The sequence below is a fragment of the Clarias gariepinus genome, chromosome 2, assembly GCF_024256425.1.
Source record: "Clarias gariepinus isolate MV-2021 ecotype Netherlands chromosome 2, CGAR_prim_01v2, whole genome shotgun sequence".
Classification (NCBI taxonomy): Eukaryota; Metazoa; Chordata; class Actinopteri; order Siluriformes; family Clariidae; genus Clarias; species Clarias gariepinus.
Genome location: NC_071101.1, coordinates 16562813 through 16577995, shown reverse-complemented (window position 1 = coordinate 16577995; position 15183 = coordinate 16562813). Strand labels below are relative to the sequence as shown.

The 15183-nt window shown below is 39.2% G+C and overlaps 1 protein-coding gene across 8 annotated transcripts in view; it reads right to left on the bottom strand.

The window, feature by feature from the left end:
- The window catches only part of LOC128507376 (protocadherin alpha-C2-like), a 61062-nt gene that overhangs the window by 9377 nt on the left and 36502 nt on the right, over window positions 1-15183 (bottom strand). For 7 of the 8 annotated variants that reach the window (XM_053478267.1, XM_053478241.1, XM_053478285.1 and 4 more), the window contains exons 2-3: window positions 4905-4963; window positions 2158-2243 (exon numbers count right to left, since the gene is read on the bottom strand). In XM_053478267.1, coding sequence (XP_053334242.1) covers window positions 2158-2243; window positions 4905-4963 — 145 coding nt within the window. Of the gene's footprint in view, window positions 1-2157; window positions 2244-4904; window positions 4964-7244; window positions 10144-15183 lie in introns of those variants that run through there. The other variant, XM_053478221.1, reaches the window with a different exon arrangement.

The window sequence follows — 15183 nt, the reverse complement described above, 5'->3', positions numbered from 1 at the left end:
CTTGTTCCACTAATCGCAGAACTTAATATACATTCATTAAATAAATGTATTCCAAACTGACAATTCAAAATGACAGTGTTCTCAAAAATTACAGAAAGTCTATAAAGGAGAGAATATGTTTGATTGTGTTAAAAATCCCTGTGGATTTAACACTATGCACAGAATGTACAGAATAATAACATTTCATGTTCCATGATAGCTGCTGGTGTTTGCTTACATTTGTTTTTACCAACCCCTTCATGACTGGGTATGTTACACACTGTGTGTGTGTGTGTGTGTGTGTGCATGTGTGTGTGTGTGTGTGTGTGTGTATGCGTGTGCGTGTGTGTGTGTGTGTATGTGTGTGTGTGTATGCGTGTGCGTGTGTGTGTGTGTGTGTGTGTGTGTGGGCATTGTAAACATGTCTATTCTAATAACCTCACCTGTGTAAACCCTTGTCAGTTTTTTATCTTGTTTATTTTCTGCTTCAATTTTCCTTTCGGGGAGATAACCTGCACCACTTCTATCAGGCCATGTCAGAAATTGCCTTACATGATCAGCAGGTTTATTGTTTATTTTTTGTACTTATTTTTGTAAACTGTATAAAATAAAAAACATATTCAGGCTTTCCATAGTCTGTTAAAATGACTTTGTATGCTAACATTTCCCTTTACTGAAACTAAGGGGACTTGCCCAATCCTCCTCCATTAAGACAATGACCTTGTAAAGAAAGCAATTTCTATAAACATGTGATTTTTTCATGATGGAGCAGAAGAACTCAAATACCCTACACAGTGCTTTGACCTCAATCCCACTGAACTTCTTTGGAATGAACTATACTGCTGCTATACAATTTTCCTTTCGGGGAGATAACCTGCACCACTTCTATCAGGCCATGTCAGAAATTGCCTTACATGATCAGCAGGCCTCATGTTTTATTTGTTCATGACTGGAGCAATTACTATTATTTTTCATAAATTTCTCATACGTCTACAGGGGTTACAGGTCCCTCTATTATTATGTATAGCAACTTGGAAAAAAAAATATTTTAAGAGCAGTTTTAATGGAGGATACCTCTAACTCTTAAAATTAAAAAATGTACAAGAATTTGTTTATGGTTTTCCATTTACATATCCATTTTTCACCCTTTGATAAAAATCCATAAGCCTTACGTGGAAGATATTAGTCCTACTGGAGATATTAAGTTTAAATGTTTACAATGATACAACTCTCTGCACCTAGAAGTACATGATGGCAGAGAAATTTAGTCAATCAGCATGACACCAACCAACTGTAAACATCTGTTAGCTCAACCATGTGGAAAAGCCTATAGCATTTTTCTGAGTTTCTGACTGAGCAACGGTTTGAAGCAAAAAAAAAAAAAGTGGTATTTGACTTTATGTATCATGAAGGAAGTATCGGTTAGCTTTCAGCCTCCAGGGTCGGTAGCCATTGTATGGTAAGAAAGAGCTAGCCATTAGCATTGAACTGGCAAAAGTACAATGCCTAAATGGCGTCATAAAATCTGTCATAGAAAATATATTGAAATTAAGGAGAAGTCTAACAGTATTGTAAAAATTAGTGGCCTCTCTAATAAAACAGGGATATTTAACATCTTTATAAGGTTTGTTATACACATTTTCCTCTGTTTTTATTCACAGCTTTAGATTTAATGAGATTCACTAAAGAAACAATCTTAGTTCCATCATTATTCTCTTTTCTAAAATCAGTTCTACATTCTGCATTCTGTATTCTTTAGGGTATTCATTTCAGGTTTCTAAACAAGTGTCATTTAGTATGCATCATCATTCTAGCTCCTGGCCTCAAAGTGATTTTCAGCTGCAATTTGGAGTTATTTAACTAATTTAGAAACAACTGCAGGGAAATATGAGACAATGCTATTTTGGGTATTTTAAAGTAAGGGAAGATGGCAGGAGCACCAGAAGTTAATGCAGGAAGCACAATAAAAAATATACAAAAAGTAATTAAGTAATAATTCTAATGGTAGAACTAAAATGTAAAACAAGTCAAACAGCAGGGCAGTCAATTAAGCTTATTTTTTATATCATTGTATTTGCAGATTCTCATTAAATATACATCTAATATGACCTAAAACACACTGGGTTCACCTTCTGGTGAACTAGTGGAAAGAAGGATTTAGACAGGGTGGTGTCTTACCAGGGGCACTGGAGACAGTAGGCCAATTCTGAACCAGAACACCCTGAGCCCCCTGCATCACAGATGACTCCTCCATATGGACCGAGCTGTAAATAAACACACACACACAAACACACACACACACACACACACACACACACACACACACACACACACACACACACAAAAAAGAAGTGTAATGTGAAATGCTACGCTGCATCAAAATAATTAACCAGCATAATTAGATTAGAGTAGTCTTATTCAAGATAATGAGACAATGAATAAATTACATTTGTAGTTACAGTTCTAGTAATAATAAATAAAAACCCTTGGAAAACATAATCTCACCATTATTTATGCATACACACCATTGCTGCACTCTAAAGCAAGCTGAATTTACGTTAACATATTTAGAATTAAACCTCTTGCCAATGTAGATTTGTGTAGTGCCAGCATTGAGGCAATCTCAATGCTAGATTTGGGAAGGGTTGTTTATAAAAGCAAAATTGCACCTTTTGCCTGGTTAGTCTTAGCTCACCGTATGTAGTCTCGGTGCGGAGAGCGTTACTAAAATTAAACCATGGCTGACAGAAGTGTATACACAAGTGCATCTCTAAGTAAATGTCTAAAGCGCTAATAGAAGTAAATGCCTTAGATAGATATAGCTTTTTCTTTCTTTCTTTTTCTTTTTTTTCTGACTAAATCCACAGGCCTGAGAAAGCAAAGATAAGAAATTAGATTTGAGAAGAGCATTTTTATTGGTTAACAAAACCAATTCCATAATCCAAACTTAGTAAAACGTTTATTAATACAAAGATCATTAACAGTGACTAACAGTATAGTGTTTAATTTTCAGGAAGAAATTAAATGTTTTTATTTTTCTGGCTGTGTCAAGCAACATGATGTTTCTGTCAAAATGGATTTCCATGAGTTTACATTCACAGAGAGGAAGCAGAGCTATACAGAACCTCATTTTAGTTTGAAAAGGCAACTCAGATGGTCAATGTTCAGCTATTGTACTATTGCTTTGATATAGTAGTTTAAAAAATGTCAGTTTATTCCACTGCAATATTGTAAACTAGCTATATTTCAGTGAAATTTACTGAGGTAATGTACTGTATAATAGGTACGGATGTCTTAGTTTAGATTTGTCTCCCTAAAAGGAAGGGCTGCACAATAGCACAGGAAAAAAATCTGGATGCACTTAAAGTATGATTTTTAAGAACTTTAAAATAGACATACTTATAAATCACATTAGCTATGCTGACAATAATCAAACAAGCTGGAGTTATTTCACTGGATAGGACATGGAATTCTAAAACTCTGCTCATTACTTTCATATAAAAAAATTGGAGCTTGTGTAAACACCATTTATTTTTCACTTGTGTGGCCATAATGGCTCCAACACCTGTACTATAAAATAGGAAACATAAAATGTCATAAGGAGGGAATGGGTGACTGTTGAATTTTAAGGGGGGGGTACTAACTAGCCTCCATTTTATTTCTCTTTTTCTCTCATTCTCAGTTTCTTATAAATATGTGTTATGACGTTTTTGTTGCTACATAACACCCCACATTTCACAGTTTCTCCCTGTCCTTATTTCAACTGTCTTGACCATAATCAACACTTTTTTATTTATTTACAAATGTTGCCATATGTTTGTGCATGCAGAGTGTATTCTTTGACTTTAGTATCTGTTGGTTTTTAGATTGTCTAAGTGGGTGCAATTTTAAGATCACTAAACCGTGAGTCACTGACATGGACTTATCCATAATTAATGAGGAGGAATTGAATTATAAACATAATCCTTGTCTACTTCTCGACTTTATTTAAATTTAGTTTATTTATGTAATCAGTGTAATCGAGATGATTCTAAGATCTCTACCTTACCTTCTAATTAACCTTGATGTAATATTCATATATTCATATGTATCATAGCCACAAAGTCATTCATGTCATAACATTAAATCCCAATAGACATGCATAATCCTATATACTTGAGAACACAATAGCCCCACTTCATACCAAGTGCTAACATTTGTGTGAATGCTATTCAGTCCTTCGTCTCCAGTGTCCTTTATTGTCACAGCAATAGTGACAGTATTCTTTTACTAGTCCCCCAGAGCATTTTTACCAGGTAAAATAAAATACAAAAACCTACCGTATAATTGTAGACCTGGTTTCCTTGCTTCACTTTGATCACCATAATACTGTTCACTTCTAAGTGAACATGCAATCCCAGTAAGCTTTATGCTTATTAAGATAAATATAACAACCCTGTGCTTATTACAGTGACCTTCATTCAGCTTGAGCAATCCACATTATCTCATTTCACACTGGCTTGTGGATAATCTGTTAGACTGCTTTGTCACTTGTATGCTAGAATGGACCATTTTATGGTGAACCGACTTTTTATCATTTATTTACCCATCTTTTCATGTTAATTCAATGGCACGGAAATTATATAAGTGCCTTTGCTCAAGTCTAAAAGAGTCCATAGATTAAAACATTGCCAAGACAATTTACATCTGATATTACATTTACTAACTGGTAAGATTATAGATGGGACTATCATAATTTGGTTTATAAATGATTGATCTACATATTCATCTTCTTCTTCTTCTAAGTTGACAGGAGAATTTTTCTATGGAAACCTTAAAAGGATAGGATATTGGAGAGCAGGGTTAAAGCTAGTGCTTTTGTGATCCAAATGTGTCTAAATGTTAACATGCTGTGTGTCAAGTAAAGAATATTTTAATAGTCCTACCTTTGCATTCCTGCTCTGAGAGAAGCTGAATATCTCCAGTCTGCTCCGGGAGGCTTGGGCTACAACAAATATAGATAAAGTGAAGAGGAAAAAGAAGAACAAGAACAAGGAAGGTTATATATCAGTTGTTTAGTTGGGTTGTTTGGTTGTGTGCTAAAAATGGTAGATAAAGTATGTTTGCAGTGATATCTTCATTCTTTTCCTGCAGAAAACAGGGTTAGTTCATACACACACACACACACACACACACACACACACACACACACACACACACACACAATATTGGCAAGGTCATAGACTCATTGAAAGAGCCAATCCATTTTAGAAAGTCTTGCAAAGTTTGCATAAGAAGAAAACCACACGAACAGAAAAACCTTATATATCATAACAGCATTACTTTGTAAAAGGAAATATATGTAAAAATTCATTAGGTGAAAGAAAACACAATGTTGATAACTCATGATAGGAGCAGCTCTTATGAAAATGGAATCTCTGCTTCCAGGCCAGACTTTCTGTCTCTTAAACACATAAACAGAGAATTCCAATTTATTTCGTAATAGGAAGGGGCTGTTTATCATTTTTTAAATTTATTTACACATGTATCACAACAAAGTGTGGGCAAAACTAATTGCATTTATGAACCTGTAACATCAACACAATGCAGATTCATCATATGTAATGTTAGTTTTTGTGTTTTATCAAGCCAACATATTTCGCAATACCGGCCATTACTAAACCATTTCTGTTTAAAACCAATAGACTACAAAACAATGCCAGAAGCAGCTTTTTAATGTGTTCATTTAAGTGCACCCTTAGCAAATGGATGGTAATAGAAAACCCATCCCCACTGTACACACTCTATCTCCCAAAAGATTTGCTGTCTTTGTATGACTTAGTAAGATATTTGCTATTAGTGCCAGGAAGCTCAATTTTATCTTTTAGACTTCAAAACAAATTTGTGCACATGACTAGAGTGATTTATAACTAATACAAACAAATCAATATTTACATGCAATTTACAATACAAAACAAAAACAGTAAATTTTACTGCCATTTTGTATGTAAAAGGGGGAAAACAAACAGTTTAATATATGTGGTAAAGAGAGCAGACATCAGGAACTCCACAATCAATCTGATCTTCTTGCCCTTACTCTCTGTTCTCTTTCTCTCCCCTGCTAATGCTCTCTCTCTCTGCCAAGTGGACACACCTCGCCTAGATACAGCACTCATACCACTGCACCAGCCAATCACATTACTTCCCTTCGCTATTTCCATTGCAAAAGACCCAATCAACTGGTAGCAACACGGACCCACACATCATCAGCACTAAATTACACAGAGAGAACAAACATGACTGGCATTTAATGAGAGAGACAGGCATCAACCCACAATTACTTCTTCCTACCAACTACCACTTTCTTGTTATGGCTTTCCATATGAGCAGATAGCAAATCAATAAATATGAACAGATGCATCAGGACAGGTAAAATGTTATGCACTGTTCGGTTACTGACTGTGTAATGTGGGTTGAAAACCTGTCTTTATGCCAAAACATCTTGCTCAAGAAAAATTAAAGGGAGCATCTGCATAATTGTGTAAGGGTGTAAGAAGGACCAGATCACTATCAATATAATCATGAACACTGAAGCAACATTATGTAGACATGAATAGAATACTGATGATAATGAGGATGGTGAAAAAGAATACCACCAACTATTTTAGCACAATTATACCAGCTTATGTTGATATTCAACAATAAGTCAACCCATTTGTAGTTTCATCAGAAGATTAAATAGCTAATCATAATTTAATCACACATTCTCTTAAAGAAGATGGACAAGGACAGTGACTGGAACAGTGCTACTTGAAGTGTTAAAAGTGAGAACAGAAAATCTGGGGTGTTGCTTGCATTTCTCACCTCTAAATATAACACACCCAGCTGTACTGCTACTGAAGACTGCACTGCAGTGCAAATAGAGAGAACAAGAGATAACGGGAGCGAATAAGGGAGGGAGGAAAAGAAACCAAGCACAAGCATAAGAAGGTTGAGGGCGCTTTTTCTTGAATACAGAATACAAATGATGTTTAATGGATGCTGTAATCCTTTGAAGATAACTTAAGCATGCCACTTCAATCACTCAGACACATAGTGTTCACACATTCATGTTAAATTCATGTACTGTAATATACTCTATATGTTATCATTTTGTTAGAAAATTAAATGCCTAAATTAAGCTGTAATTATAGCCCACAAGGCGTAAAGGACAATGACAACATTAAGCAAAAGATCACACAGACCACTGACAATGCCTTTCAGACAAATGTGGGTGTGGCACACACCTGTATGGCGGTGGCATCGGGCATACTAAGTCTGCGGACAAACTGCCCACTCTGACTGGTGAAGAAACGCTCGGCCCCTGAGCCCCAGGTTCCACTCACAGGTCGTCCCATGTTATAAAACATAAAAGTGTCACTTCCTGAAGTGGCCGTTAGGCAAGTCTTATAGCAGTAGGTTTTGGTCAGAGATCCATTTCCACGAACCTCAATATAGTGTGGCTCTACTTTAAGGTCCCTTCGTAGAGCCACAGCTTGTTGCTGCTGGTTTCCTCCTCCACCTCCACCACCTCCACCTGATGCTCCACCACTCCCACCACCATTTCCTCCACCCTCTTTGGGTGCCTTCTTCTTGGATCCGCCACAGCAGGGTGAACAGGAGCATGCATCAGGCTGGCTGCAGTAAGCATGGCAACGCACAATGGCAAGGACAAAAACGGTGACCAAGAACACAAAGGTGGTGGCAGTGAGAGCAACAATGAGGTATAGTGTAACACTGGAGAAAATAAGAGTTCCATGGGGTCTAATAATGCGTTTAGGGTCAGAAGTCACTTTTGGGGGTAGCTCCATGATAGCCACATTAATGGTTGCAGAGGCAGAGCGTGGTGGCGCTCCATGATCTTTCACACGCACTGTAAGACTGAAAACTGTAGAGTTGTCCTCAACAACACGACGTGTTGTTCGGATCTCCCCTGTGTGCTCATGCACCTTGAACAGGTCAAGTTCAGGCGGGTGTTCGAGTGTGTAGAGTAGCCAAGCATTCTGCCCTGCATCACCATCCCATGCCAAAACACGAGTCACCAGCACACCTGCCTCGGCATTGCGGAGAATAGTTTCCGCCATGTGAGAAACATTTGCTGCTGGGTGGACGAACCATGGTGTGTGGTCATTGGAGTCCATGACATAAACATAAACTGTTGCTACTCGGCTTAGTGGCGGAACACCATTGTCCTGAGCTTTGACCTGGAAATGAAACTCACGCAACTTCTCAAAGTCAAAAGAGCGCAGGGCATAGACCTCACCTGTGGCAGGTTTAACAGACACATATGATCCCACAGAGATCCCATGGTTGTTGTCATTAAGGACAGTGTATGTGATGCGCGCATTCTCATTCGCATCAGGATCTGTGGCCTTTACCACACACAAAGGTGCACTTGAAGCATTGTTCTCAGTGACATACACAGTGTACGATGTCTGCTCAAAACGGGGCGGGTTGTCATTAACGTCTGCCACATCTACACGAACAGTCATTGAAGAGGACAGTGGTGGGGTTCCACCATCAACAGCTGTTATTGTGACATTGTATGATGATACTGTCTCTCTATCCAGGAAGGCAGCTGTGACTATGGTGTAGTGGTTTCGAAATGATTTTATTTTAAACGGGAGGTCAGGAGGAATAATGTCGAGGGTGACATGTTTGTTTTGTCCAGAGTCACGGTCATTGACGCTAATCAGGGCCACCCCAGTGTCTGCTCGAGCATCCTCCCTCACTGGACTCGAAAGAGTAGAGAGCACAATCTCTGGTGGGTTATCATTTACATCCAGCACTTCCACAACTACTTTGCAGTGCACTGCTACGGCGCCATGGCCCCTATCCATAGCCTGAATGTACATTTCATAACTGTTGGTCTCCTCATAGTCCACGTTACTCCTGACGCGAATCTCTCCAGTGTCTGAATCCATGCTGAACATCTGCCGAACCCTTTCAGGTGTGTATGAACTAAAGGAATAAAAAACTTCTCCATTTGTGCCTTCATCTCGGTCGGTGGCGTTCAGTTTAATCACCAGAGCGCCCAGTGGCGAGTTCTCCCGCAGTTTTACTTTGTACACAGAGCTGTCGAACTTTGGCACGTTGTCGTTGGTGTCCAAAACGCGCACGTTGATTTTGGCCGTCCCCGAGCGCGGGGGAGAGCCTCCATCAGTCGCAGTAAGAAGTAGCTGATGAGATGGCACCATCTCCCTGTCGAAGGGTTTCTTCAGAATGAGCTCGATGTGCTTTCCACTGGCAGGTGGTTTGTTTGATTCCAGCGCAAGGTGCTCGTTTGGTGAGAGGCGATAATGGCGAACGGAATTTGAGGCATCGTCTGCGTCCTGTGCGCCTTCGATGGGAAACTTCGCGCCAGGCTGAGCCGCCTCCGAGATCTCCAACTGATACTCGTCTCTGGGGAAAAGCGGCGCGTTGTCATTCGCATCCAATATTTCGACCTCCACGTTGTGCGTCTCGGATGGGTTTTCTAAGACCACTTCGAGGCTAAGAAGGCAGCTGCCGCTGAACTCACACAGAGTCTCGCGGTCGATCCTGTCACTGACGGAAAGCTTACCGGTTTTGTGGTTGATGTTGAAGTAGCGCCGCGCGTTGTCCGAGTTTATTCGGATCCGACGAGCCGCGAGCTTCCCAAGATCCAACCCCAAATCTCGGATGAGATCTCCGACGACAGCCCCGGATTCCAGCTCCTCGGGAATGCTGTAGCGAATCTGTGCATTGGTAAGGCCACTGAGTACAAAAACGACGACAAGATAAAAACAAAACAGTACGCTATCGTGTGTGCTTCTGCATCGCCCCGCAACAGCCATCTCAAGCTGGCCCAGCATCTGCAGAAGGATTAAAAAAGGTTTTCCGCCTTTCGAGCTTGGCGTGTGCTTGCTCCTGCCACGGCATGAAAAATAACAGGGCGCCGTCGGTTCCACCTCGACTATGTGCAGGAAGACCAGAATCTCCTCTCCGCTTCCACGTTAAACGGGCATTTCCCTTTTCCGTCCATGTTGTCGGCTTTGTCCTATATACCCTATATATATATTTTTCCCTAAAATGATATTTTTGCGATGCTGGTATTGTTTCTCGTCAGTTGGCCGCAGCCTCTCCCCGTCTTTCTTTCTCTCTCCTCCTTTGCGCTCGCGCTCGCTGCACTCTACAGGCGGGGGAGGGGGAGCTGCACCCTCTCCATCAAACGCACACACACACACACACACACACACCAGCGACAAATCGCTAAAAGACAAAATGCGTCCTATATATTTCCATTTTCGAAATATAGCAAAAAAAAAACATCTATTTATATCGACGTTTGTTATCATATTTGCATTTTATTGTGCCTTTATTAATACCTGTCGCAATCATCGATGAATTTCAATCACACGAAGAGTGCCGCCGCCCTTTTTCCATTGTGTGTCCTCTGTGCATGTACTGTAGCTGAGGCGTTTGGCTGTATCTCGCCTAAAATGCTCTTATCTTTATCCCCCACCCCCAATAAACCAGTCTCCTTAATACAGTAATATATTACACAATATAAAAATAAGGTAGTTCCTTCCATAATTAGAAATTCTGCCACAAAATGTTAGAATTCCCTACAATACTACAGATTTGTCAGCATTCTGTGCCTCTTTTTAACGAGCCAACCTCCAGCACAAAATCTCTGATCACCTTTTTTGCACTATTGTTCCTGCCTCACAGACAGCTCGGAACAAACTGGATGTTATAATCACAGCATCCCTGAAAGCATGCGCTACCCATTATGTCTCTCGTTCATCTGCTTATGTGCAGCACTGGTTAAGTGGGCACATTTTGCTGCAAACCAGGTCACCAGCAAGATGCCTTCTGTTTGCCTTCTTTGTCCTGACTGTCAAAACACACAACCACAAATCACCCAGCCATTCTGCAACTGCCCAAATAATTTGGTGCAGAATCATGGTAATACATGGAAGTACAAAACACAACCACATTTTGCAAAACAACCCCATTTTTGCAAAACAACCACCTTTCGTAAATACAATGACATTTCTTAAAATACAACAACATTTCCTGAAACACAACATGTCCCAAAACACAACAAATGCAAATGTTTTCCTTAATATTTATTGTTTCATTCATTAATATATTTTTAGAAACAGAGTTATCCTTTTCAAAGTTTTATCTGGAGCACTGGAACCACAATTCAGGAAGACATCCCTCTAGGATATATGAACACATCACATGTTTATATATTTAAAAATAGATTGAAAATTGTTATACAACTTTACAACAGTACAACAGGTTGCTATTAATACTGCAGTTTAATTAGCAGCTTGGATACAAATGACTATACACAGTGTAACCAAAAAGAAAACGCAGGCACAATTTATGCCAGTATGTTTTTCTTAAAAAATTTAAAGAGTTAAAGATTTGTGAAGACCCAAACAGCCAGTTATATTGCATTTCGTCCTGGCATAATGTCTTAAAATGTCAAATAGCCAGGAAATAAAATCTGTACTCTGGCTAATACTTTGGCTGTCTGGTGCAGTCACAACAACCTGGAGCTGAACACGCTCAAAATAGTGGAGATGATCGTGGACTTCAGAAGAAACCCATCTGCACTTCCCCCACTCACCATCATGAACAGCATGGTGACAGCAGTGGAGTCATTCCGGTTCCTCAGCACGACCATCTCTCAGGACCTGAAGTGGGACATTCACATTGACGCCATTGTTAAAAAGGCCCATCAGAGGTTGTATTTCCTTCGCCAGCTGAAGAAGTTCAACCTGCCACAGGAGCTGCTCACCCAGTTCTACTCAGCCATCATTGAATCTGTCCTGTGCACTTCAATAACTGTTTGATTTGGCTCAGCTACAAAAGCAGACATCAGAAAACTTCAAAGGACGGTTCGGACTGCTGAAAGAATTATTGGCACTCCCCTGCCCATGTTGCAAGAACTGCATATATCCAGAGTGAAGAAAAGGGCTCGGACTATCACTTTGGACCCCTTTAACCCAAGCCACCCTCTCTTTGAACTTTTGCCGTCGGGTCGACACTACAGGCACAAAAACAGTTTTTTACCTCATGAACAACTAAACATTCTTCTTACTTGCAATAAATATATGTGCAATATTGTGTGCAATACCACTGTGCAATACCACAGATATTTATGTAACTTATTTGAAAGTATCTCACACCCTACTCTATTTGATGTTAACCCTTTCCTAAAAAAAAAAAAAAAAAAACATCCTACTCCATTTGTTGTAAACTTTTTTTTGTGTGTGTGTGTTGTGCTGTTTTTCCGTCATTTGTTTTGTTCTGGAAGCTCTGTCACTAAAACAAATTTCTTGTACGTGCAAGTGTATTTGGCAATAAAACTTTTTCTGATTCCCCATATGCTCAGATACAATTGGCCGTTCAGCTGGCAACCCGCGTTATATAAAACTGCCACAGAAGTGGTGGTTTTACAGTATATCTGTTGCCCAACGTGCCATGCAGCACACAAACATTTGGGGTCAGGGGTAGCTCAGTGGTTAAGGCATTGGACTACTGTTCGGAAGATCCCAGGTTCAACCCCCACAACCACCAAGTTGCCACTGTTGGGCCCTTGAGCAAGGCCCTTAACCCTCAACTGCTCAGATGTATAATGAGATAAAATTGTAAGTCGCTCTGGATAAGAGTGTCTGCTAAATGTAAACAGAACCATCCAGCTAGTTGATTGGACTTTAAGTAAAATGACCAAAATCAGGTAGTTTATTTTAGACCTTTTTAAACCCCAGTTCTTAGAGCATCAGTGCACCAATGACAATGCCAGACTCTGGATGAGTTGACAACCCATTTCCCAGTGCAAGTGCTCACCTACACCACACCCTGCCATAAGCCTTAGGCAATGTGGCCTACAATGCAGGTCATCAGAGGAAACCCCTTAAAGCACATGAAGAACATGCAAACATCCATCACACACAGAGTGGAGACAAGAATTGTACCCCCAATCCTGTATGTGTGAGGCAACAGTGCTTAACTCTGAGCCAGCATTTTTCCTGTAACACCCACCAACAATTTAACAGTTCAATGTAGTAAACCACAAATACAATAGAAATCTCCAGCATTTAATGTAATAATAAATAAACCACAAACTTAATACAAATTTGCAGCTTTTAATGAAATTATCCCACAAACATAATACATTTAAAATGTAATAAATTATAACTTGTTTAAAGATCATAAGAAATTTGCTATGTTTTGTGGGATTATTACATGAAAAGCTGCATATATGTATTTTGTTTATGATTTATTTATTTGTTTATGATGAGCTATTATTGCGATGGCAGGTGTTAGACCCACAATTTCAGAGGGGGAAAAATATTATTTACTTATTTTTTACAATACAGGGATGGAAGCTAGGGCAAAGGTTTACCCCGAAGTTGTACTACAGTACTGTAACCTAGGTAAAAAGTGGGCTATTTTTTCAATTTCAATTTCTTTTTCAATTTTAGTCAGTACAGACTGAAGCATACTGCAATTGTCAAAAAATAACACATTCCTAAGCTACACTAAGATGGCAGAGCAAAGAATCTATTTAAAGTGACACTGCATCTGATATTTACCAGATTTTTCCAGCATGACTTGTCAGTTGTTTACGCCAATTTGAGATGAAAAATGTAAAAGACACACCTGTAATCTTATCAATTACACACATCACAGGATATCTGAGCACCTAGCTTTTTATTGTTGTTTTTGTGTCTATCACCACTGAATGCACAGAATGACACCTGGACGGACACACACACACACACACACACACACACACACACACACTGTATATTGCTCCTAAGGATTTTGAGTATAGACTTGTGTTCCCTTATAAATACTATATGTATTAAAACCAGTATCATCTGATTAGTTGTGTTTACTTTGTGCTTCTGTGTCAGTGTGGAGTGTGGAAACTTAACTATTTTCTGTATTAAACCATTCCTTGCCAGGTTTAAAAAATCCTATTTGTTTTAAACTGCAATGTGAACAAGTGGGAATTAGCTTTAGGTATACTGTGGGAATCCACATAATTCAGGGATGCATGCTTCCCCTATTCCAAGAAGAAAAAAATCCGGGAGTGTCGAAGGAATTAGAGCTGATACATTTTGCAAACTGGTTTCTAAAGTAAAGTAGATTTAATTATGTTGCCTGGCAGGCATCATAATCTCAGAATTTAGCTCCTCTGCACTGAAAGCAAAGTGATTAGAGATTAGAGACTAGGACAGTGCAGCAAATCATCATTCTTAAACTGTAACAAAATTGTCAGGGGTAGAATGTGAGGCTAGAGGCGTAGTATTATCAAAAGCACCATGGGGAATGCTAATAAGCAGATGCAGCACAGCCCTGTCACCTTGCTTGACCTCAATTTCATGCACTTGTAGGATATCCTGGATCATAACAGCATGAGATGCCTTGTAATTGTTACCACTTTTTTGCCTCACCAAGCACCAATCTTGTGCAGGAATAGGTGAAATATAAGGACAAACAGAGATAAATACATATATAGATAAATGGATAGATAAATGCATGCACACATAGATAGATAGATAGATAGATAGATAGATAGATAGATAGATAGATAGATAGATAGATATGAATGTCAAGATTTAAGTGGAGCAACTTGGTATGAATTACTGACTCTCATTATTCATAATTTATATCTTTGAAATATTAATGTACCTCATTACTCCTTTTTAATTTGTGCTGTTGAAAAATCATTTATTAGGGTAAAGGTCTTTAAGATTTTTACAGATTTTATCTGTGTGCATAATTTTGAGGTTTGTCCAGTAGACTATAACTGACTGAACTGCATTTCCCCTTATCATATTACTGCTGCCTTTGAGAGATGACTTCACCACATTAATTATTTACATCCAGGGACTGAGGTTGATGACATCACCACAAATCTACTACAAAATCGAGTGTAAGGATTGGCACATGAGGCCTAACAGAGGCAGAAAGCTGAAGTATATTCATTCATTCATTCATTTATTCATTCATTTATCTCTGGCACTGAGTTTACAGTGCTCAGAAGGAGACTCCTACTATTGTCTATCACTCTCTCATGATTTTACAAACTCCCTTTTATGCACCCTCTTGCTTGGTCCTTTCTTGTGTACTACCAAACAGTACCAAAACGACCGCTCTACTCTTCCTTTAAACACTGGGACCTTGATTTCCGAA